General features: G+C 40.1%; 1 protein-coding gene across 3 annotated transcripts; it reads right to left on the bottom strand.

The window, feature by feature from the left end:
• Window positions 1-1,446: 1,446 nt before the first annotated feature.
• Window positions 1,447-24,842, bottom strand: ALG12 (ALG12 alpha-1,6-mannosyltransferase). Of its 3 annotated transcripts, XM_087934139.1 has the most exons (11): window positions 24,805-24,842; window positions 21,981-22,078; window positions 19,771-19,952; window positions 18,201-18,333; window positions 17,853-18,026; window positions 16,637-16,831; window positions 15,910-16,013; window positions 12,789-13,012; window positions 11,563-11,732; window positions 8,892-8,967; window positions 1,447-1,704 (listed from the first exon to the last, which is right to left on the bottom strand). In XM_087934139.1, the coding sequence occupies exons 3-11, from the start codon at window positions 19,930-19,932 to the stop codon at window positions 1,467-1,469; spliced, it is 1,476 nt and encodes a 491-aa protein (XP_087790265.1). In that variant the 5' UTR covers window positions 19,933-19,952; window positions 21,981-22,078; window positions 24,805-24,842; the 3' UTR covers window positions 1,447-1,466. The 3 variants fall into 3 exon arrangements, with proteins under 3 accessions (XP_087790265.1, XP_026569859.1, XP_087790266.1); XM_026714074.2 differs by lacking the exon at window positions 21,981-22,078; XM_087934140.1 differs by lacking the exon at window positions 21,981-22,078 and having other exon boundaries at window positions 19,771-19,933.
• Between the last annotated feature and the right edge of the window lie 1,061 nt (window positions 24,843-25,903).

The raw sequence follows: 25,903 nt of genomic DNA, 5'->3' as shown, positions 1-25,903 counted from the left end.
CAGTTTTAACTATGCTATGACCATAATTATAGAAATATGCTGGTTTTCTCTTCCTTTTTCACCCCACCCCCCCGCCCAAATCTTATGTTACCTTACAGAATGGCAGTCCATTTATTATAAGCTTTCAGGGATGGGGGTTTTTTTTGTGTGTGTGTAGCCTTCATAATGAACATGTGTTTTTAAGGTTCCACAAGATTATATTCATACCATAATAGATTATACATATAAGACATCAGGAACACGTCAATTCACATTAAATAATTGCCAAGTTGCAATTGCAGAAAGGGTAGAACATTCTTCCAGAAGGAACCAAGTAGTGTTTTAAAGAAGTTCCAGTAGCTGACTATTAGCAGGGCCTATTGCACAAAACAAGATAATGATACCCAACTACTTTTGCAGATTTTGAACATAGGCTTTTATGAGAAATTAATGCTTCCCTTCTGAATAATAACTTCTGTGACTAGGTAAGTTGTACATCCGGGAAGACATTTTCTTTGATGTAAAAGAACAACAAAATGGATGAAACTTGTAGAATAGCATATAAGAGAACACATCAGCGTAGTTAAACCAGTTTTACAGGATGATATTTCTTGCATCTATGTCAATTTGCACTCTATGCCAAGGTACACTGATTAAAAATGAATGATTTTAAAAGTTATGTGAGATATTTTCTTGCATATCTTTAATTACAAGTTGTGGATCATCCCACAATTATACTTTCCAACCCACTGCTTTATCTGGCCACAGAACAGTCAGTATAGCTGATTTAAATGATTTAGCTCTATATTTATTTGGAAGTTATCACTTAAAAACCTGTAAGGAATTAAAACAAGTGGAATATTTTGACATCCAGTATTATTTTTCTTGATTTATGCTTGGCTGTCTCTTAACATTTCAAGGCCAGCTTGACTTTCCCATAACTGTTTATTCCATGGCTGATAATTGACAAAGGAACCCCGGTCAAGAAATGTTACCAGCATGACAAGGTGGGTTTGTCTTCTATGAAAATACTGTCTATGAGCAAAACTGCTCAATAGATAAAAACAGAAATCGCATCCATTAATTTCCAGATTTTGTTGATCCTAATGACATTCAGCTTTAGGTGTGTGAGATTTTTTTTCCCTTATTGACAACATAAAAATTTTATACTGTGGCCCAAAATAGCACATTATGCTATTTTCCCACATGGTAGAAAACAATGTAAAAACATTAAACTACACACATGTAGTGTTGCATAAAAACAACTACTTAGTATATTTCTTCTCTAATTATATGAAAACATGTCCTGAATGTATGTACTTTGTATTGAACTATAGCTGGCATTACATGCAGTGTATACTATTATGAAAGTTTTTCACATAAGTGAAATGAATAAGATCGAATAGCATTGATCTTTCACTGACATGTCAAGGTTTTGAATTAGTGCAACACAACTCTACTAAAAACTATTTCAAACTTGTTAAAATTTATTTTCCAAGAGAAACAGGGAGCTTTTCCAACAATACTAGTTTGTATTTCAAATTTAAAATAATAGGGGGCAGTGCAGTAAAATTCAATCCAATTCCACTGGTACCAGGAATATGCGCAAGGACTTTGTGAGTTGTCTTGTAATGTGACAATTGAGCTGAATTCATCTCCATAAGTACATGTGTATATGAGAACATAAGTGGGTCTCCCGGTTTGATGTCTTCCCTTTTGTCATATCTGTAAGAGAACGAACAGTGTAAGTTAAGTAAAGACTGGAATCATACTCCATTCAAGAGACTTAGGCTGTGGCCAAGCAAGAGGAAGAATCATTAGGAAAACAATATAGGAAACAACCATGAAGCAGGAAATAATTACATAGAGCAGGGAGGATTCTTAAAAGAACATTTGGTAACTGGATGGTAGAGATATTACTTTGTTAAAGAACCTGAACTTTTTAATATAGGATCACGTCAACCATGGCAGAAAACAGGAAGGGAAGGCAGGATAGTATTAAAGCTGTACTTATAATTCCCTCACTTTTGGAACAAATGGCAAACACATGCAGAACACAATGGGCACAGAAATAGGTGGTTTAAGAATTTGGCAGTTCAGAATCATTTATTACCCACAAAAGAAGTGATAATACTATATAGGCCAGGGGTAGGGAAACTTGGCTCTCTTTATCACTTATGGACTTCAACTCCCAGAATTCCTGAGTGAGCCATAAAAAGTTCCCCATCTCTTTTATGTGTTACATTTGTATATTAAACAGTCCCATTCAAGTCAAAAATTGATTTCCCCCACAACTGAAAAACCAGTAGGCCAGGGATGGAGAACCTTTTATGGCTCACTCGGGAATTCTGGGAGTTGAAGTCCATAAGTGATAAAAGAGCCAAGTTTCCCTCCCCCTGCTATAGGTAATGGAATGGTATAGAAAAAGTAAAATAGGCCTGTAGAATGGGACAGCTATGGCAATCAGATGATGGCCAGAGGAAATCTAATTGAATAAAAGTTTCTCTTACGTTACCTCCTAAGTTCTTTGTTATTTGAAACAAATTCCCAACAACTATAAGCAACACAGCCTACTGAATAGGATTTTGGAAGTTTTTGTCCAGCAAATTATTTAGATCAGGAATGGTTACTTACAGTCTTAGGGCTACAAGCTGCCTCCGACCACTTCCTAGGGCCTATTCTAAATGTAATTGCTGAAAACTGATGGTACTAGTATGATTTTCAGACAAACAAAACAACCAGCAAAATTTCTCCAGCTGCTTCCCCACACAATAAAAATAAAACTTCCTCTCATTTCTATGTGTACCACTCTTTGCCCTTTGCAACCTTCAGATTGCCGGCAAATATTGACTGATAAATGTGGCTCTCAGCAACAGTAAGCTAAGGAAAATGATTGAAAATTCAACTTCTCAGTGCAATGAAACTCCCTAATTTAGACAAATGCTCTTACATGAGCAAAAGCTCCAATAACAGAATACAAGTTGGAAGGGACCTTGGAGGTCTTCTAGTCCAACCCCTTGCTCAAGCAGGAGACTATACCATTCCAGACAAGTGGCTATCCTGTCTCTTCTTAAAAGCCTCCAGTGACAGAGCACCCACAACTTCTAAAGGTAAGCCATTCCACTGGTTACTGGTAATTGTTCTTACTGTTAGAAAAATTCTCCTTATTTCTAGATTAGTTTCCATCCATTTTTTCTTGTCTTGCTTTCTGGTACTTTGGAAAATAGTTTGATGCCCTCTTCCTCATGGCAGCTCCTCAAATATTGGAACACTGCTATCATGTCACCCCTACTCCTTTTCACTAGATTAGACATATCCAATACCTGTAACCATACTTGATACGTTTTAGCCTCCAGCCCCCTAACCATCTTGGTTACCTTTTTCTGCACTCTTTCTCAACACCTTTTTTTATAATATGGTGACCAAAACGGTATGCAGTATTCTTAAATATGGTCTTACTAAGGTTTTATAAAATGATACTAATACTTCATGTGATCTTGATTCTATCCCTGTGTTAATGCAACGTAGAATTTCATTGGTTTTTGAATGTAATTTATATCTTACTTTAGATAATGTAGCATATAATCTAAATATATTTTATATATTTATATATTACACTTTATGTAATATAATCTATAATATAATGTATATCTTACTTTATAAGTAAATGATATAATCCAATGGACTTAGTTCTCTATGAACACATGAAGTAAAAGTGAGCAATTTGTGAATTGTACACAACTTAGAAAGCACATCACTGGAGTTTGGCACTAACAGCTCAGAGCTGATGAATTTGGCCAAAAGGAAATATGGAATAAACCCATGCACTTGGGTTTTGAGTGGGATCTAAACATTTAAATAACTATTAGCCATCACTACCCTTTGTTTCCAGAACAATTTTGCAAGCCAACTGATTCTTTAGTCAATTCTATAAGTTTCTAGAATGAACCTCATGTTCTACTACTTCAAAATCCTTAAAAACATATCCTTTGCAACCTCTTGAAGCTCCCATGGCTTAGCCTTTTTCACTCTAAGGACGTTCCTGTTAACAGGCCTTCAGTGTCTGTACATGTGTTTCTGCTTCACTGGCAAAGATAATATGAGTGGGAGGAAAATTATTCCAGTCAACCTTTCTGTCTTCATGCACTGACTATCTCAGCATCCTTTAACAGTGAAAAGGATGAAGAGAAATTTTTTTGTGGAAAGAGGACACAGAGACTGAAGGATCTAATAAGAGAGCCTGACTGGCTGGCTCCAGTTAATCATACCAATTAATGCATTCAATCTTGCTTGGTATTTGTTCTGCTCCCATCCATCTTTTTCTTTTAATATTTATGAGCTCAAGAGCTACCAGATTGCCAAATTCTTGTCTGCCAACTTCCAGTCTCGCTGAAGAACATATGCAATGAAAATAACATGGCATCTCCAAGTCCCTGGAGCATGCATATAAATGGCATACAATTTGTACCCTACATTAAACTAGCGAACACATGCAGTATCTCATTTCCCCTGTTCTATTCACAGCTCAGGTTTGGTGGATGACTCCCTGTGATTAGGTAAACATGGATAAGCATCATTCCTCATTAACACTTAACTAAAATCTGCACTCAACTAATAAACCAGGGTTTCCAGTCAACCAGAAGTGATTGACATTCCATCTTCAAAAGTCATACTTCCTAAAGGAACTATATATTCACATAAATTAGAGTAGATAAAGGCGTGGTGCAAAAGAATTTACAAACCAACGAACGGCCATGCTTTAACATTCTAGGTACTATTAATCAGACATGATGACGATCCCCTGTTTTTCTATTATAATTAACAACAGAGAAGTGGTGCATTCTGATTAACCTGATGTAATTATTAAGGTGAGAACGTAGTATATGCATTCACATTAACTAGCCGGAGTGGTTTAACATGTTGTGCAAATGTGGCCTTAAGAGTTTAGTCCAAAGAGCCTCTTTTCCATCATCTACAAAAATCTCCTCCTCCTCCTCCAGAATTTCATATTAGTAACCAGGTTGATATGTCAGCTTTACCTTTTAATTGAAACAAGAACTTTGGGCTAGCTGCTGGGGGAAACAAATAACTGGCCAATGCTTCAGGCAGTCCTTCCCTTTGACTAAGCTGTTATTAGAATACAGATCCTCTTAAATATTAGTCTAACATTCCTGACCTGAATAAATCCTTTCATCCCAAATCAAAGCTTATAATGCTAAGAACATCAAGCTTGACCAGAATCAACTTTTATGTCAAGCCTACTACAGTCCATCTTCAAAGCAAGGCAACAAAATGTAATTTTCTTAAGGCTTTGCTGTGCAAGGGAATTAAAGATCAGGTGGTCCCAATGAATTTATTTTGATCATCAAGACTTAAATGAACATCCATAAAAGAATGGCTCTCCCTCAAATTATCTCTGATCAAGCATGGAGTGTAGCCTACCTCAAAGGCCATTTGAGATCCTCTGAGGCAGCCTACTTACTTACTTCTCTGCTTGTGGTTGTATCTATACAAAATGGGCTACAACTGATTTTCTTAATTTTGCGAGGTATTTCCTTCACCATGATATTCACGCACTGTGGATGGATGGCCAAAAACAATTGGTAGCTCACTTTAGACAATTTATCTCACTCGTTACTGGGAGTACAGAGCTGTCTGGATAGCAGTCACTGAATCAGGCTGTAAGGATGTAACCTTAGCAATTACTTGTTGTCTTATTTTGTGTTCTTTTTGGTTACAGACTTCAAGAAGAATGTGCATGGACGAGGACTAACAATTGCTTATTTGTGTTTTGCTCTCTTTTAGCTGATTAAACAAACCAGAATAGAGATTAAGGAAAGTGATCAACAATATCTTATGAATGGGAAGTACTAAGTTTTGCTTTAAGGGAGAGGTGTCTCTTAAAGAGAGCCAATTTGGTATAGAGGTTAAAGCACCAAGCTAGAAACCAGAAGACAGTGACTTCTAGACCCACCTTAGGGCACAAATCCTGGGAACAGTCTCTCTCAGCCCTAGGAAGAAGGACGTGGCACCAGAGGTGGTATTCAGCAGGTTCTGACCAGTTCTGGAGAACCGGTAGCGGACATTTTGAGTAGTTCAGAGTACCGGAAAATACCACCTCTGACTGGAGATTTTACAGTATCCTTCCCCTGCCATGCCCACTAAGCTACACCCACAGAACTGGCACTAAAATAATTTGAATCCCACCACTGCATGGCACCATTTCCCCCAAACATCTTGCCAAGAAGCAGCAAGAATTGCTGTTTCCAGGAGTCAACACTGACTCAAAGGCACCAAAAGAACAAAAAATAAAAATCCTCTCTTAACAAACAAACAATAAAAAAACACTCTCTTGACCTACAAAAATGTATGCATTTCAATCCAACTTTCAGCTAAGAAATTGAATTGAGGCTGTTATGAACACCTTAGTGTTTGATCCACAATAAAACTAAAACATACTGCCCTGGTGGTTCTCCCAGATTCCCTCAATAATGGGATTATTCGGCAGTGTCTTTCTAGTGGTTCTGGTCCTTTATGCTGAATCCTGTTCAGAAAGAGACTAGTCTCATAGGGTATTACCTGTCATGCTGTTCAATATCTACATAAAATAATTAGGAACGGTCATTTGGAGCTTTGGTGTAGGGTACCAGGGATATGTGAATGATATTGTTTCTAATGCTTCTTATCATCCACTTCTGTTACCTAAGTTCATTAACATACTGAAATTATACAAATGGAAATTAAATCCAGGCAAAGCACAGGTGTGGTTGGTTAAATGTAAACTGAATGGCTAAGATTCAACCTTGTGGGGGTGGGGGATGAGGTTACACTTACCCTATAGATCAGGGGTGTCCAACCTTGGCAACTTTAAGACTTGTGGACTTCAACTCCCAGAATTCCTCAGCCAGCTTGAATTCTGGGAGTTGAAGTCCACAAGTCTTAAAGTTGCCAAGGTTGGACACCCCTGCTATAGATCAAGTAAGGAGTCCGAAGTGCCCAACCTGCTCCTTGCTGCCAACTGGAACTACAGGTGATACCTCTATTGAGACAATTTCCCCAAGTGAGGCTCAAGGCCCAGCTCTGAGCCTTCCCAAATGAGTCAGATTTTGGCATTCTAAGTTCTATGAAATACCCCTTGCATAGATTAGCATGGACAACTTGGTTGTAACTAATGGAAAATGCTGCCAGAAGGCTGCAAACCTGTGCAAATTATGGAGGTCATGTAGTACCCATGCCAAAACATGGCCTATTACTTATAAAGTCAAATATTGTTGGTATTAACATTGAAAACCATGACCAGTCATTAGGATCTATATGGCAGGACCTTCTGAAAATATCTAACTGGCCTGGACAAAAAGGCATTCTCCTGAACTCCTTTCAAGATCCCTCTGGAGTTGCATTTAATCACCACGATTTCAGTTTATAGAAAGGCAATAAAGGCAAATCTCTTTATCCAGGATTTTTATCTTTTAATTAGTTTAGTATTTGTTTTAATATTTTTAAACCTTTTTAGCTATCCCAAATGCTTGCCTAAACAGAAAGAGAAGCAATAAAACAAGTAAGTGGATTTGCATATATTTGATGATTGAATGAGTAGTACACCTTGATTTTGAAATGTGCAACATCCTTACCCAGATTTCCATTAATGTAATTTGGCAACAACCAGGGTTAACTTCTCCATGTTTTTTAACCTATGCACACAGAAGTATCCCAGATTTATATTAACTGAAAAATATATTCCTTTGTTGTTCACAAAAATCTAATAAACCATTTTAAATATCTGCTTACAACTCCAAAATTACTTAGATTTTATAAACAAAATATAAAGAAACCATAAAAAACTTGTTTTTAATTGTTAGTATGCCAGTACTTAGGTACATATGTTGAACAAAAGCAGCAGCAACTTATTGAAAACTAAATAACCCAGACACATAAAAGTAATTTCTGACACACCCCTCAAATTAAAGGGGATATGTTTAAATATAAATACCCCTGGTCTAATGAACACTCTAGGATAAGAGGCTACCAGACCAGGAATCAGGCTAGGCAGAATTTTGATGCCTGGTGGCCATATTTAATATTTTGGAATGGAAGAGCTGGATAGTGATGGAAAAAAAGAAGTGGAGTTTTCCTCCTGTATTACCCTAGGTTTGCAGTACAATGGTTGCAGTTTCCCACCTCAAAATGGTCAGAGTAAAGAGGGCTATAGAAATGAACAAAAGTTTGGAGGCCACTCACTACACACTCCTGCCTTAAAGAAGCTAATGGGATTTAAAAAGATCTCTTAACCAACTTTGCTGGGAAATCAGAGGGGGATGATCTGTGACCTTTCAAAGATGCTGCTGAAAAACATCTTTCGAGGTTGGGTAAGTCTACTTTTGATGCCCACCTTCTTCCACTATTGGTTATGATCACCAGGACTGCTGGGAGCTGTAGTTCAGCAATGTTTAGAAGGTCACAGGTTGTTTTACTCTAATCTATATAATAGGGTCTCAATTTTAGATTATCTGCATGTTGGTTCTTATTTTATGCTTGGCACCTCATCTTCAGTGCAAAGAGAAGGACTACTAGGAGACAAGGAATAGACAACCTGATCTTTACTTATGTCTTCCTGATGAATTCCAATGCAACTTTCTGGCTAAGAGTTTGAAGAATATTAGCCCTGAATAGGCAAAAATAAATATAAGAGCAAGAGATCATTACGATGATAACCTCACATATAACAGGGGTGTCCAACCTTGGCAACTTTTAAGACTTGTGGACTTCAATGCCCAGAATTCCCCCATGACTGGCTGGGAAATTCTGGGAGTTGAAGTCCACAATTCTTAAAGTTCCCATGGTTGTGCATCTCTGATATATAACAAATTGCAAAAAAAAAAAAAAAAAATTTCTTACATACACAGTAGACTTACTTCCAATCCAAATTGACTTCTAAAAATCGAGACACGCCAGTCTGTGCCGCAGCCCCATCAATGTGGACAGAAACATCTGCAAACAAAAAACAAAACCCCAAAACCAATACATGTGAAAGCAAGGAGAGATTCCTATCTCTACTAATGGGCAAGCTTGTGGATTTGTATTTATTTTATTCTTTGAAAAAAAAAATCCTATATTCCCAAAACTGAAATAAAAAATGTTGGGTGGCTATTGTACTGGAGATGCTAGGTGTGTGGAATATATAACTTAAACCGAATGAATAAGGTGCTCAACCTAGAATTTTGCCCCTTTCTAAATTAATTAAAAGTGCAGGTCACGTGAGAAAATAAAAAGCAAAGCACCAACATCTGTTGGCTTACTTACTCACAGAGGTGCCTTTGGGCCTCAACAAAATGAAAACAGCACTTTCAGTGGAAGTAATCTTTTGTTCATGGATGTCTGGAAAGAGGCCCTAAAACAGCCATACTGACCATTCAAAATACCCCTCAATGTATTGTCTGAGAAGATTCTTTGCTGAGCTCACCGTATGCTTGTTACTGAATACTTGCATACCCCTTGCGTATAGCTTTGTAAAGGCTCTGCTAAGAATGACAAAACTTCCCCATCCCTTGATTGCCAATTGTCAGAACACTAGAATGTAGTATTCTGTAGTAAATACAGGTTGTCCTCGACTTAGGACCATAATGGAGCCCAAAATTTCTGTTGTTAAGTAAGATGGTTTTTTTAAGTTTTGCCCCATTTTACAACCCTTCTTGCGTCTATTGTTAAGTGAATCACTAGTTTGCAACCCGATCGTTAAGTGAATCTGGCTTCTCCATTGACTTTGCTTATCAGAAGATCGCAAAAGATGATCACATGATCTTGGGACACAGTAACGGTCATAAATATGAACTAATTGCCAAGTATCTGAATTTTGATCACATGATCACGGGAATGCTGCAAAGGTTGTTAGTGTGAAAAACGGTCATAAGTCACTTCTTTCAGTGTAGTAACTTTGAATGGTAACTAGACCACTAAGGCAGTGGTCCCCAATCACCAGGCCCTGGACTGGTACCGGTCCATGGGTCATTTTGTACCGGGCCGCAAAAAAGTGGGTGCCGCCATCTTGTTTCGACGGCACTTGAGAAAGTGCTTCCGGGTGAGCTTGTCGGTCATCGGTTGGAAAGTGGCGTTTGGGGGCTGAAGGAATCCTCGCGCCTTAGTTTCGTCGAAGGAGGGGCGGCTTCGAACGAAGAGCCGTCCCGATGGCGGTGGAGTCTTGCGTTACTCAGAAGGAGATTAAGAAAGAGCCCGAAAAGCCCATTGACAAAGGTACAAAGGAGGAGTTGAAGGTGGCGGGGAGAAGCGGGGGACGGCTGGCTGGCCGGTCGCTCGGCTCGCCTTGCCTTGGTTGTGCATGCTGATGCCGGAACCGGTCTGTGGATCATTTTGTGATGCCGGTACCGGTCCGTGGTACAAAAAAGGTTGGGGGCCACTGTACTAAGGGATAATACTTACTATCATCTCTGGGTTGGGGAGAGCAGGATGCCTCCAAAGACCACTTGCAGAGAAACAATAGAAGGATAGGGGTAGCTGCTTGTCTGCTTGTGAGGCCCCACTATAGCAGAAAATCTTACATTCAGATAAGAATTGCCATATAATCCACATTACAGTGCAATTCTCTTCTTGATATCACAGCATTCCATTCCCAGCATTGTAACCCTTGTTAAAGAAGCGAATTTGATAATATGTACCAACATCATATACCCTCTTTATGCCACTTAACATACGTAAAGTGCTACAGCTTTAAGGACCATGCTGGCTCAGGGAACTCTGGCCCTTGAATCCACACACCTTCCAGTTGCCAAGGTTAAGGAACACCATTTTATGCCATTAACATCCTATTCCTAATTGCCTTCACGGCACAGTTCCTCTGATTCCGCAAGAGGTTGAAAATGTATGCAAATGTGTAACTCATAGGGCCTTTCAACCAATGGTGGGATTCAAGTAATTTAACAACCGGTTCTTCCTAATCACCGGCTGGCTGGGCATGGCCATGGCAGGTCATGGGACTGAGTGGGCGTGGCCAACTCTACATCAGTCACGTGGGTGGTGCCTGCATGGGCCAGGCAGGGTTGGGGAGGGAATCCAGGGGTCTTCAGTGGGTAGGGCAGAAGGGGGAGGGCAGGAGGAAAGAAAGATTCAACGCATGTGTGTGTGTGTGTGAAGAGAGAGAGGGAGGGAAGAGGGAGGGAGGGAGAGAGAGTACATGCTGCCGCCAGCCCTGCTATAACTCTGTGATTGGATAGGATGTCTCCCTCCCTCCCTCTCTCTCTCTCTCTCTTTCTCACACACACACACACACAGAAGTTGGATAGGATACCCCTCTCTCCCAGCCCCCATCCCCCCGTTTCAATTTATTTGGCTTTGTGGCCTGTGTTGTGCTCCTCACATCTTATCATCCTATCACAGGTCACACACCCCAAATGGGAAAAGGCTTAAAAGAGCAAGCTTTAAACCTGCCAGTTTATCTCTTGAAACCTCACAGAGTGCAGCAACGAAAGAATGGCCCATGTGTTTAGTTCCATCCGATCTGCAGAAAGGGCCGCAAAAGGTATCAAGCCGCCAGATGACTTTTTTTTTTTTAATCAACCCAGTTTTACTCACCTGCTGTTGGAGGTACCAGCTGGTGTAGTTTTTGCATAGCAACTCCTCCAGGGTAATTGAAGTGGGACACATAGAGTGATGCTCCTGAGTAAGTAGCATTAGCAAAAAGGTGTGCTATAACAAACAGAGTACCTAATTTGTATAACCATGATTTCTTGTAATTGTTCAGACTGTGTAGAAAAGAAAAATAGTTGTGTTTAGTGGGCGCACAGTATATCCAACTCCAATACACAGCTGTTGCAAGATCACAGTGAATGTTAGGTTATATGAATTGTAGATGTCATTTTTGTATTGTATTATACTTGTTTACTATCAGAGGTGAGAGCCCTGGGATTACGTTCTATACACACAAACAGTTTTTCTTTGAAATTTACATTTCTGCCTTCAGTTAAGTGTGGTTCAGCATGATGCTCAAACCCTAAACTGCAATTAACCCTATCTCTAAAACACAGGTCAAAGTCAACCTGATCTAAAATACAATACATTGATCTGGTCCATTTATTCAGGTTGATACTAAACCCTGATTAGATAGAAATGAAAGTAATACTTTGCAATTTTGGAAGAAGTTCAAACCTTTAGCGCAGGGATTCCCAACCCCTGGGCGGCTAACCTCGTTGAGTACTGGGCAATGCAAGCGGTAGGCGAGCGCACAAAGCGCATGCACAAGACCAGGTTGCACACGGGAAACCATCCCCTCCCTCCGCCCCTTCCTCTGCCATTGGTTCATGGAGCCAGAAAGGTTTGGGATTGCTGTTTTATTGGACTTTAAAGAGCAATGGGGGTGGAGGAGGGGCAGAATTTACTACATACAATATGCCCTAATAAAATAAGGTTTGTTTTTAAGGGGATTTTTTTTTTCATCCTTTGTAGAGACAGATGTTAGTTTTCTGTGATTTAAAATTCATAGGACTAAACAGCTTGCATATTTTCTAATTCAAAAGGTCATGGGAAGTGTCACTCTTCCTCCATTTTACATCTTGTTCACTCTCATCAGGTCTTAAGGCCAATATTAAGTGATTGTGTGCCCTGAGGGAATGACAAAATAAGAATCTTTTATTCCGAGTCAGCCTTTCCCAATCTAGGGCCAAGATGATTAAAAGTGCCACTCCCAGTATTCCTATCAAGGTTATTTGGACAACGATGTGATTGGTAAACTAGCAGGCGGTGAAAAATGAAGCCAAGATCTTGATACAGAAATTAAATACAATATGTACAAGTACACTTACATTCGTGAACAGCCTTTGGCAGCCACTATATTCAAAACTGGAAATGTGTATATTATAAATCGCAGCTCTTTGTGTGGGAGAAAGGAATACAAGAAAATGAAACCAAGTGAGGGTAGAATTAATACCCAACATCTTCGATCTACTGCTCCTAGTGGTAGAAATACAATACTGCAACCCAGAGCGCGAGGCAAGGCGGAGTAAAAATACCACAAGAAAGGCGAGGTCTTTAAAAAGACAGTTAAGGAATTTTTAATTAAAAAAGACTATTTGAATTAATACTTTTCCCAATGTGTGTCTTCTACATTTCTAACATTGGCTAGAACATCATATAGCCACTTGAAACTTTCTAGAAAATACTATTTTTAAATGTTTTTTTATGTTTATATTTCTTTGCTGTATGAATAAGCTACTTTATCATACATAACATATATTCAGTGAGATACAAAACCACCTCCGTTTTAATACGTATGAAAAAAGTACAAAGCATGTGTGCTAATGCACCCACACACAAACATCCCCTGTTCCCATTTACCTCACCTCAGATGCCCCTAATCTGTCACTGAAGAACTCATGATCTAAGTCTAGACTTTTATGTAACCAACAAAACAACACAATACATCGTGTGAAGAGAACCACTGATTTAGCAGAATTCCATTGTTTGAGATACAGTGCACTGCAGGTTAACAATTTTTGAAGGGAGGTATCTGAAATGGGCCAACTTAAGAAAACATCCAACATTTGGGACCCATAACTTCAAAGGGAATGAAATTTGGGGAAGTTATAGCCAGACAGTGTTACTAGCTGCTGCTACACTGCTGGGCTTCTGCTGTGACTGCATCATCTTTATTTTCAACATTCTGTGACAGTTTCCCAGGCAGTCCCGCAACACCTCACACCTTCTCCAAACCAGCAGCAGTCACCTGCCGCCAAGGAAAAGGAAGGGAGAAAGGAAGGAAGGAAGGAGAAAGGAGCCCCCCTATACCTTTTCTGGACTATGCCCCCCGCGCCCCATGTGCACTCCCCCTACCTGTGCTACATCCCAATATCTCCTCCCTGATTCACACAACACCTCTCACACACTCCCAGTCACCCTTTACAAACTGCTCACCCAAGTGATCACAATATGGTACCTCTTGTGCAACCCGATAGATACACCATTCCTGTTCCCCATAGACTCATGGCTCCCTTCCCCATCCACCAACCGCCACTTACCAGTCTGCAGGCCTCGCAACTTCCTGCTGGTCTTTTTCCCTACAAGCGAAGTAAATGAGAAATCTGGCAGGAATGGGAAGGAGGGAGGGTGGGAGGGAGGAAGGAAATGACAGGTGGAGGAAAAGGAGGCAAGAAAAGGTGTTGCAGGGCTGGAGAGAAGTATTGCTGATGTTTCCTGACAGCTTCCAATGAGGAAACTCAATGGAGAAGCTGGGCCAAGTTGGAACCCCGACTCCAGGTGCTTTTTTGCCCACTCGTGTTCGTTTTGTTCTTCTGTTTAGCTAAAGAAGTATCTCTGAAATGATCACCCAAAAAGCGTGCAGGTTGTCCAATGAATTTTTAAAATTGCCACTGAAAACCATGGAGCAATACTGCAGTTAAGCATGCTTTATGAGCTCTCTGCCCCTATCAACAAGCAAAGAATTAAGACCAGCAAAAAAACACAAAAACAAAACAGTGACGATGTACTCACTTTAACACAATCTATAAATATAACAACAAAAACACTTCTTCGGCTATTAAATTGAAACCTTTTTCATAATGTACACTTTTCGCTATCTTCTTGCAACGCTGATTGAAGAACAAGACAACATAGCTTTTGGACTTAGCAATCCAAAAGGTTATCAGTGTAAATTATGCTATCGGTTATGTACTGTTCTGCCTTATGTAGCCATTTCTATTTGGAAATTTGTAAAAAGAAAAAAGAAAAAAAGGCATAACACAAGGTACATGCACGGAATAATGCACACTTGCATTTGATAGCCAGCCTCAAAAAAAAAAAAAAAAACCTCAGAAGACATGGAAAAATAACAGGGATTTATTGGAACCTGTGAACTCTAATTTTCAATTAGGAAAAAGTAAAAAAACGTATACTTACTATAAAAAAAGCAGTTACATAGTGATGCTTAAGTTTCTGGACCATTTTGATTTTTCATTATTATACATAAATATGACATAAAACAAGATCTAACCTCTACACAATTTCCTAAAAGGTGGATAGAGAGGATACAATTAAACAAGTCACAAACTTTTAAGCGCCACCGTATCTTTACTTAACTCATCCTCACTACTATCCACCATCACCTTACTGCATATGACAGCAAAGATAGATTTGTGCCTCCTATTGTATTAGCAAACCTGCGTTCTAAATTTTCCTAGTTTGGAGAATTAAAACAATAATTAGCTATAGAATCAGCTACACTGGAATGTTCAAACGATTTCAAACTTGTGAACTATTGTTCCAACCTTGGGACATTGAAAACAACCATTTGAAATCCAGTCACTTGTATGTAACTTCTGAGGATTTAAAGGCTCCAGCTTTTAACTCAGTAAAAGTCTTTCTTTAAGGCTGATATGGGTCTCTATTCTGAGCAAAGTGAAGTTTGTAGCACCAATTTTGATCATGTCCTTTTTATAAGTGATCATTTCTATGTCACTCTGAAAGTGACAAATCTGGGCTGAAAAACAAAACCAGTATTAACTGGGCTGAGCCACTAAGCCCATCACTATTCTCTTCATTCCAACACTCCCACTCTGAAGGGGGAAAGTATATATCCACTTTTAATATAAAAGGAGAGCTCTATAGGAGCTGGAACCTTGCATGACAAGAATTTTCTACCACCAAAGGTATCCACAGATATCAGAATAAGGTGAGAAATGTGGAATCAGGTGTAAGAAATAGAAATGGCTGACAACATTTAAGATTTGGTACCATACAAATTACAATTCTTGCTATGTCAAGGAAGTGATGTGGCTTGGAAAGGGTGCAAAATAAAAGGGTTTTATGACAAGACCCTTTTTTTTTTTAACCTCATCTAGTTATTTCCAGTTATTCCTTCTCACATTGTGAACACTGAACTCATTTAAGTTGTGCTATAGGATTCTGTTTCCTCCATGTTTAAAAGGATACTCCCCAGTTGGAGCTTTTATTTAAGACAATGTTATACCAAAGTACTTTCCCTTCAGGCCACAAGAGCTGCCTCCAAAACACAGAATCCAAAGCCACCGTGAGACCTAAAAGGAAAAAAACAGGAAAAAGTGAGGAGCTATGCAGAAATCACTTAAAATAGCAACAACGTTGGTTCAGCATGCCTTAAAGAAATAAATATAACTGTCATTCCAGAACTGGATGGAAATCAGCCTATTACCTGAAATGTTGATTTGATGACACAGCCTGCAGTATCACAAGGCTGGGCCTTGAAAGGGGCTATAATATTGTTCCTTCTGCCTGAGGTTAAATACACTGGTTTGATTTCATAGGATTAAAAACATGGAGGCAAGGTCTGCCATTCAGACAGGACTTTGAGGGATATCCAGTGCGCCCCTTGGAATTAGAAAGGGAGCCTCTATTTGCAACTGGACTGGCTGATTCTCTTTTGTATTAAATACATTGCCATTTACCGTAAGACCTTCTGGTAAGATAACTAAGTCTGCAGGCTAAGTTGATCTACTTGCACAATTGATGAACAAAGACCAGAGTCCCACAAAGGACTAGGTAACTGCACACTAAACCCCAGTGCAGAATTTTTCAATCTTTTAAAATGAGATTAAGAAGACATGTCATTTAAAATTTTACAACGTAGTTTTTAGTAGAGCCCCTTCTGAAGAAAATCCCACTAATTCAAAACCACACTTACCTAAGCAAAAAGCCCCTGCAGGGACAGCATAGAAAAGCATTTTCATAACGGAGAGTTTTTTATTCAATAGAGTGATCAGCAGCATAAGACCCAGGAATATGCAAAGCTCTGCTCTGAAGATAACGATTGCCAAAGCAGAGAACCAAATAAACGGGCGGTGCTTTTGTTGCATCCAAGATGTAACTGCTAGTAAAACTGATTAACAAATGAACAGACAAATCGGGCATCAATAACTTAGCTTGTTGATCACTGTCAAGATCTAAATATAAGCAAAACAATTAACAAGCCTACTACACAATCAAAACCAAACTTTCAGTAAAGTTCGTCCCACTTAAAGCATATTGTTGGATTATAAATTGCCCCATTGGAAGAGAATGACTGGAAGTGGGGGAAGCACCTAACGTTCTACAGAGAGAGTGCTACAGGTTGGAGGAAGTATCTCAATTCAGTTGCACCAGAACTTCCTGATTTATTTTACCTTTTGTGATTGGGAATTGAGATGGTTTCCAAATAATATTAAGCCTGTTTTAGGTTTTAGGTTTTCTTTCCCCCCTGGTATTTTATGTTTCTGATTTTCAATAATTGTGGTGGGAGGGGAATTCAAAAAAATGTCTGTGTAGTTTCCCATCCCACAGCTTGATGGGTTTAGCCACTCCCATTGTGGGAGCATCCCACTCTCTGTGGGGATGCAATGGTTCGGTGGCTAAGACGCTGCTAAGCTTGTCAATCAGAAAGGCCGGCAGTTCGGCAGTTTGAATCCTTAGCGCCGCGTAACGGAGTGAGCTCCCGTTACTTGTCCCAGCTTCTGCCAACCTAGCAGTTCGAAAGCATGTAAAAATGCAAGTAGAAAAATAGGGACCCCTTTGGTGGGAAGTACAGCGTTCCGTGCGCCTTCGGCGTTTAGTCATGCCGGTCACATGACCACAGAGACATCTTCGGACAGCACCGGCTCTTCGGCTTTGTAACGGAGATGAGCACCGCCCCCTAGAGTCTGAAATGACTAGCACGTATGTGCGAGGGAAACCTTTACCTTTACCTTATTCTTGATTTATACACCTCAGACATAGAGGGCATTTGTGTCTGCTGGCCTTTTCAGCATTGGGCAAGGGAACATCTGGAGCCAATCACAACCCTTGTTGTGACATGTCATGGCGAACACTGCTTTACCATTATTTACCCATCAAGGAAAGTTTTGAAAAGCATTCTCAGTACTTACCAATAGGCAGTGCAAATATGTTGGGAAGGGTGCGAGTACAGTAAAACATCAGGTGGAATTGAGTAGCTGTTATGAGGCAGAAAATCAGGGATACCGTAAAACCAAACTGCTTTCTCACTTCTTTGTGTAGCCGCCATAGGGCATAAATCACTGTCAAACCTAGGGTTCCTCGGACTGATGGCAAAATAACATGAATAAGAATGAAAAATCAGCTTTATTATCTGTAATAGAAATAATAACGGGTAATGTTCACGGTCTAAGTGGCTTTGGCTATATAACAGCATTAGAAATTACAATGGTTTACAATACAATAAAAAAAGCATAAAGAAAAATGGCTGTATCTCATACCTATCAGCTGGGAATAGAATTTTGACATTTGTAAAAGGGACAATATATAGACGGCTGGACTGGAAAGAAGAGCAATAAAAATTGGACCAACAAATGTCCTCGGGACAACTCCAGGAAATTCATGATGATCATACTGCAATAAAAAAAAAAAATCCATAACACGGATGTATAGAAATAGCTGCTAAAAGAAATTCTATAATTTTATTATACTTCTTCTTTAGTTAAGAGCAAAGGTAACCCAAATTAGTCAATACGTTTGCTCCAAAATTCATATAAAAGACCAGGAATGTCATTATTAGAATAGTTCCTGGGGATTTAACTGGAAAAAAATGGGGAGGTTCTCCAGTTTTCTTGGGAAGGTTTTTCAAAGGTGGTTTGCCCGTGTCTTCTTCCCAGGGCTGAGAGAGTGACTGGCCCAAGGCCATCCAACTAGCTTTGTTTCTAAGGTTGAACTAGAACTCACAGCCTCCCAGTTTCCAGCATGATTCCTTAATTACTACACTAATTCTTCCAATTAAAGTCCTGCTGTTTTGTTACTTCTTCCGATTACGGAAAAATCATAGAAATTTAACTCGTATTTATTTGGGACACCAATTCATAAAATAAAGTTCTTTGCATGATTCTTACATCAATAGTTCTAAATTATTGTACAGAGATTTTTTTTTTCCCCTGATGTGGAGATAAGATCTTCGCTATTTGAGTCCACAAATTCAGATCAGTTAGGCTGTAAATTGTGCTATTAATTTGTATTTAATTGGAGGCATTGCAGCAAAATAAGTTATTCACAAACTGGGAGATAAATTGAGTAAGATAACAACGCCTCCAAAAATAAAAATAAAAAAATAATGGGAACTCTGAGGACTGCATATATGGGTAAGTGGAGGTTACACATGGCCTGTAGATTACGTAGTGTCTGTCTGTCTGTCTGTCTATCTATCTATCTATCTATCTATCTATCTATCTATCTATCTATCTATCATTCAGCTTTGTTCGGGTATTTTCCCACGTCATTGTAGTTGTGCTTTTAAAGTTGTAGCAATGTTTCGGCAGAATCTCATCTGCCATCATCTGTGAACACAGATGAACACTGTACAGAAGCCTGATGATGGCAGATGAGATTCTGCCGAAACGTTGCTACAACTTTAAAAGCACAACTACAATGACATGGGAAAATACCCGAACAAAGCTGAATGCCATACATGTAAGTACCCACGAAAACTTAAGAATATGAATATATATATATATACACATACATACATACATACATACATACACATACACAGAGAGAGAGAGAGAGTTGGTGAACAGTGTACTAGAGTTAAACATTTAATCATGAATAATTCCTCGATCAGATAATCCATGATAGCAGAAATGTCTTTTAATCCAACTAAATGATTAGCTATTGTTTCTATTCTTCTATATTCATGCAAAAATATATGACAGGTAACAAGAATGTTGGGCATAATAGAGTATTAGTACAATTACAAATGTTAAGATGCTACTGGCTTTGAAAATAACTCAGTAGCAAACTAAATATAAAAGAGAACAATCAGAAAGTAACAAGATTTACCTTATCTAATTCCAGCTTCTCATACAAAATGTCATGTATAGCTTGAAGATTAAAGCTCTCCTCCACTTTTGTAAATGGGCACACAACTAAGTGAATGAAGGCAACAGCAACTATCAGTAGTAGCAGCCATGGTTGCCCTTGGGAAGGTTTCTTCTCAACCATTCTGTATCCAAAATTCCCATCTACATTATTAGTTTAGAAAAAAAAAATCAGAATGAGAAAAAGCATCTAACATAGAAGGCAGGCATTGAGATATAGCAAAACTAAGATAAGACCTGGATAAGCACAAACATTTTACCTTTCACTAAATGCTTTATTTCCTGAAGATTAATGAAGCTAGGTTTAACTGTAGTAGCTCCCTGGCTGCTTTTTCCAATTACACAGCTCTGCTGAAGGACAGAATAGCAATCTAAAATTGGTCTGGGTCTTCAGTCTACTTTACTTTCCCATTGCTAATAGTAATCAATTACATTTGCAAAAAAAAAGGGACTGAAAAAGGCAGAAGGCGTTCAAACATCATATATACCACCCTATTCTTTCAGAAAACATGTTTTGAGATGAAAGTATTCCCCTTTGATGTTTATAAAGTAGGCACTGTTTTGGAGCTCCCACTTCTCCAAGGTTTACCAAGTGCAGAAGCAGTCAGAGGTCAAATCTTGGAAGCACGCTGAATTTCCCAGTTTCAGAACATTCTGGTTTGCCATAGATCCACTTTTTCATATTTGTATTTTGTACCAGAGAGACTTAGGGAGAAGGGGTTGAAGTAGCAGAAACTTTGGAGGAGAATAATCATGTCATATTAGAATCCAATACAAACACAAACAATAGAACAAAATCAAAGCAGTGTCTTAGACATTAAAAAATATGATTTTAACTAACTTAGATAGATCTTGGGAAGGATTCCATAGATGAAAATCTTAAAGGGGGAAAACTCAGTAAGTTTGAGAACAATGAAAACTGTGATCCAAGTTCAGTCCACCACAATACCACTGAAAAAGAAAACTAAGAAATCCAAGAAGAAACCAGCACGGTTGCATAAGGAACTCTCCGATAATCTGAAAGACTAAAGGGTGAATATAAAAAGTGGAAAGAGGGACACATAACTAAGGCAGAAAATATCAGCATATGGCCCAAACCTGCAAAGATGAAGTCAGGAAAAAAAAAGGCTCAGAATGAACTAAGACTTGCAACAAATGTCAACTTTTTTTTTTTCAACATATAAAAAACAAAGGAAAAAATCAAGGAAACAATTGGTCCACTAATGGGAGAATTCATTTTTTGCATCTATCTTCAACACACACAACAGGACAACTTACCCAAAACAGAACTGTAATAGACTAGGAATACAAATTTAAATAGGCAAAAAAATGGTAACATCTGTTCAAATCATTCAGGACCGGATGGATTACATTCCAGAGTTCTGAAGGACTTGGCAGACGTGATCTCAGAACCACTAAACTATCTTTCAAAGATCCTGGAGCACCTGGGAACTACCAGAAGACTGGGAAAGAGCTGATGTGGTTCCCACCTTCAAGAAAGGGGAAAGAATGGATCCAAGAAACTACAGGCCAACCAGCCTGACATCAATACCTGGGAAGATCCTAGAAAAGATAATCAAGTAATAGACCTATAAGCAAGCAAAGTTATAACCAGAAGCCAACATGGCTTTGTCAAAAACAGATCATGTCAAATAAATCTTATTTCACTTTGACAAAGTGACTAAATTAGTGGACCAGCTAAAAATGCTGTGGACATAATGTAATTGGATTTCAGTAAGGCATTTGATAAAGTAGACCACAACCTACTTCTTAGTTAAGTTAGAAAAATGTGGGATAGACAATACTACCTCCAGATGGATTTGTAACTGGCTGATAAGCTATACTCAATGTGTAGTACTTGATGGAACTACCTCTACATGGAGCGCAGTAAGCAGCGGGGTACCGCAAGGTTGTGTCTTAGACCAAATATTCTTCAAGATTTTCTTAATTGTTTTAGATGAGGGAATAGAAGGGAAACTCATCAAATTTGCAGGCAACATCAGATTGGCAGGAATAGCCGACACCACAGAAGATAGGCTCGATATCCAGAAGGATCTCAACAGAATTGAACAGAATTGAGCTATCTAACAAAATGTAATTCAATGGTGAGAAAAGCAAGATTTTACATTTAGGCAAGAAAAATCAAATGAGTGGGTATAGAATAGGTAGTACCTGGGTCAATTGCAAGAGAGATCTTGGAGTGCTAGTGGACAATCAAATATGAGCCAGTAGAGTGCTGCAGCTGCCCAAAAAGCCAATGCAATTCTAGGCTGCATTAACAGAGGGATAAAGATCACATGAAGTGTTAGTATTGCTTTATACTGCCTTGGCAAGACCACACTTGGAATATTGCATCGTTTTGTTCAATACAAAAAAAAGGATGTTGAGGCTCTGAAAAGAGTGCAGAGAAAAGGGCAACAAAGGTCATTGGGGATGAAGGCTAAAACATGTGAAGAATGGTTACAGGAATTGGATATGGCTATTCTAGTGAAAACAAGAAGTAGGGCAGAGGTGGCATTCAGCAGGTTCTGACCAGTTCTGGAGAACCGGTAGCGGAAATTTTGAGTAGTTCAGAGAACCGTCAAATGCCACCTCTGACTGGAGATTTTACAGTATCCTTCCCTTGCCACACCCACCAAGCCACGCCCACCAAGCCACGCCCACCGAACATATGGCTTGGGACCAGGTTCTCTGAAGAGCTGTCTGTTCACGGTTACATCCACCTGTCCCACCAGAGCAGAAGGCAGGGAATGTTGTGGGTCCCTTCTACCAAGGAGATATATCTGGTAGGACCCAGAAGACAGGCCTTCTCCGTGGTGGCTTCCTTCAGAGGTGGTATTCAGCAGGTTCTGACCAGTTCTGGAGAACTGGTAGCAGAAATTTTGCGTAATTTGGAGAACCGGCAAATATACTGCCTCTGACTGGAGATTTTACAGTATTATTCCCCCACCAAGCCAAGCCCATACAACCGGTAGTAAAAAAAAAAAATGGAATCCCACCACTGAAGTAGGGGTGACATGATAGTAGTGTTCAAATATTTGAGTGGCTGCCTCAAAGAAGGGGAGGGGGGCTCAACCTATTTTCCAAAGTACCAGAAGGCAGAAGCAGCAGCAATGGTTGAAAACTAAACAAGGAGAGAAACAATCTAGAACGAAAGGGAAATTTCCTGACAGTGAGACAAATTAACAAAATTGAACAGGTTGTCTTCAGAAGGTGTGGATGCTCCATCACTGGAGGTTTTTAAGAAGAGACTGGACAACCATTTGTCTAGAAATGCTCGTGTAAGGGTTTGGACTACAAGGTCTCCAAAGTCCCTTCCACTGTTATTGTTATAGCAGTGGCGGATAACCTTTTTGGGCTCCTGTGCCAAAAACTGTGCACGCACCAGCGCGCACGCACTCATGTGCCAGCACCCAGAATGCAATGCGCGCACCTCTCCCCACACCCTCTGTGCATGCGCGTGCAATTTCCCCACCCCCAACCCTTTACATGCACTGCACTCAAAGCTGATTTTTTTTTCCGGTTGGTTTTGAGGCCTTTTTCAGCCTCCCAGAGGCTTGGAAAAAGCCTCTGCAAGGCTTTTCAGGAAGGATTATAGCCCCGTTTCATCACTTCCAGTATTATAGCCTTTTGGAGGCTGAAAAAGGCCTCAAACCAACTGGAAAAAAAAAATCAGCTGTGAGGCGCGCGCACGCGCAGTGAGGTAAGTTTGCCTGCGGCTTGCTTGCCAGCACAAATGGCTCTGCGTGCCCCTTGTGGCACGCGTGCCATAGGTTCGCCATCCCGGTGTTATAGTGTTGTTATTTGAGATAGCTGTTAGGAACAAAAATCTCTGGTTGGAAATCAATGCTGTGAAATTGCTGTAGTCAGTGGAACACAACGGGGATGGCAGCAATTTCATAAAGCCTGCACAGCACAACCTTAAAATATTTTCTATGTACACTCCCCTTGGAGATAATTCAGAAGCTACAGCTGGTCCAGAATATGGAAGCTTTGGTAATTACTAGACAAGCACTGACCCATTGGCTCATCCTTTCTAATATATGTAATAACCTGGATTAAGCATTAAATTTAGGAGCAGGGAGACACAAATTGCTTAGTTGGGAAACTTGCTGTTTGATCTTGGGCAGGTCACTCTTTTCTCAGTTCAACCCAACACCCATCTCACAGGATTGTTATTGTGGGGGAAAAGAGAAATAAGGAATATGGTATGTGTGTTTGCTGCCTTGAGTTACTTATAAACTACGGTAGGTAGGTAGATAGGTAGGAAGGTAGGAAAGAAGCTGTTTCTTTTCTTCCCAGAAGCCTTACTAGACTCTTCCTCCTCCTCCTGCCTGTGGAACAGCCCGTCACTTTACTGGGGGAGGGAGGATAAAGGAAGCCATGGACCAGGAGAAAAACGGATCCCTCATTCCAGCATATTTCCTTCTCTCTAGGCAGGCAAGATCCCTTCATTATGTCTTAAACAAGACAGCGATTGAAGGAAACTTTGTCAGGTCGATATTTTACATTCAAAGCGGAAAGGAAAAAAACAAAATCCTTTTTTAATTGTGTTGTTTTATCTCCTGCCTTCTTCCCCCCAACAGACCCAAAAGTTGACAACGCTGCAGCCGTCTCCTCCTCCATTTGTTTTATTCCGAAACCCTCCCGAGAGGCAGGCTGTCGTGGGCTTCCGTGACAACAGAACGATCGGATACCTTCATGTCATTCCCCTGAGACCCCACTTTTAAATTTCCCTGGGAAACATCATCTTCGCCGGAGGCTATTTTTTTTATTTTTATTATTTTTTGGCAATCCGATTTTTTTTAATTGATTTGATTTGATTTGTCCATCGCTTACAAGATAACAGGTCTAAGCACAAACGTGAGTGAGAACACAGGAAAGAGGTACGAATAAATGGGGACAATAACGAGAGACCCCCCCCCACGGTGCCCACCCGCCGGGAAAAAGCCGAGCGCTTCCACGCCGCCCTCTTCCCACCCGAGCCGGGACTCACCCGGAAGGCGCCCACGTGGCTTCTCCCGACCTGGGGTCACGTGACACCCCTCGGCGGCGGGGCGGGGCCAGCTTGGTCACGTGATTCGCCTTGACACCCCCCCCCCAAGCTCCCCGTGGGCGGCGGTGATGGCGGCTGTTGCTGCGCCTTTCCTCTCCCCCTCGGGGGTCTCATTGAAAAGAATTAAAACGGTAACCACAAAGATGATGTGCTGCCTTTTTTTCTTTTCTTTTTGCCTTCCTCCGCCCCGTTTCTTTTAAACGGCAGGTCCTGCAGCGTTCCCAGATAGGAGGAGGAGGAGGCGGCAGTGTTTCCCATCTGCCGCTGCCCGGGTTTGACCCGGGAGGAGGCGACTCCGGTGAATGGGACGGGTGGGGGGAGGGGGGAGTATTTCTTGCAATTCTCCCATTAAAATAAATAAAAATAAAAAAAAGGGCGGCGGGGTGTCTTTGTGAGCCCGACGGAGTCTGGTTCTTCGATCTTTTCTCTCCCGTTGCCCAAAACGCAGCGCTTCGCTCCTTGTGCCTTCCTCCCTCTTGGCTGGCCTCCGTAACGGGAGTCGTGGCAATTTGCAATGCTTTTTGGACGAAGCCTCGGTTCCTGGCAACTCCCCGGGTGGAAGATCCTTGGGAAGAGAGAGAGAGAAAACAACGCTCCTCTCCACCATTCCATCTCCTGCAGGAAAGATCTTCTCTTTCTTGTGTGCGTTTGTTTTTTATTATTATTATTATTACCATTATTATTATTACCATTATTATTACCATTATTATTATTATTATTATTATTTATTTCATTATTTACACGAGGATTACGACGGCTTCCGTTTTATTTTTCCCTTCTTAAATAGGCAGCCTTAAATTATTCCAGAAACTGGGATGTTGGTAATAGCCATAAATCCAAATTAAAGGATATTGGGTGAGTGAAGACACTTCCTGGCAACGGAACTGATTTATACGGGGAATCTCTTCATAATTCCTCGCTTGGAAAAAAAAAGAAAAGAAATTCTGAAGGATGACGTCACAATCCTGAAGACTGGAACGTTGCGTACATCTACGGTTCGGTTCCTAGCTCTACCCCCCCCTTTTTTAAAAAAAAAAAA

Source organism: Pseudonaja textilis, chromosome 5, assembly GCF_049901715.1.
Source record: "Pseudonaja textilis isolate UNSWEBS1 chromosome 5, rPseTex1.2, whole genome shotgun sequence".
NCBI classification, from domain to species: domain Eukaryota; kingdom Metazoa; phylum Chordata; class Lepidosauria; order Squamata; family Elapidae; genus Pseudonaja; species Pseudonaja textilis.
This window is presented reverse-complemented; position numbering and strand designations above follow the sequence as displayed.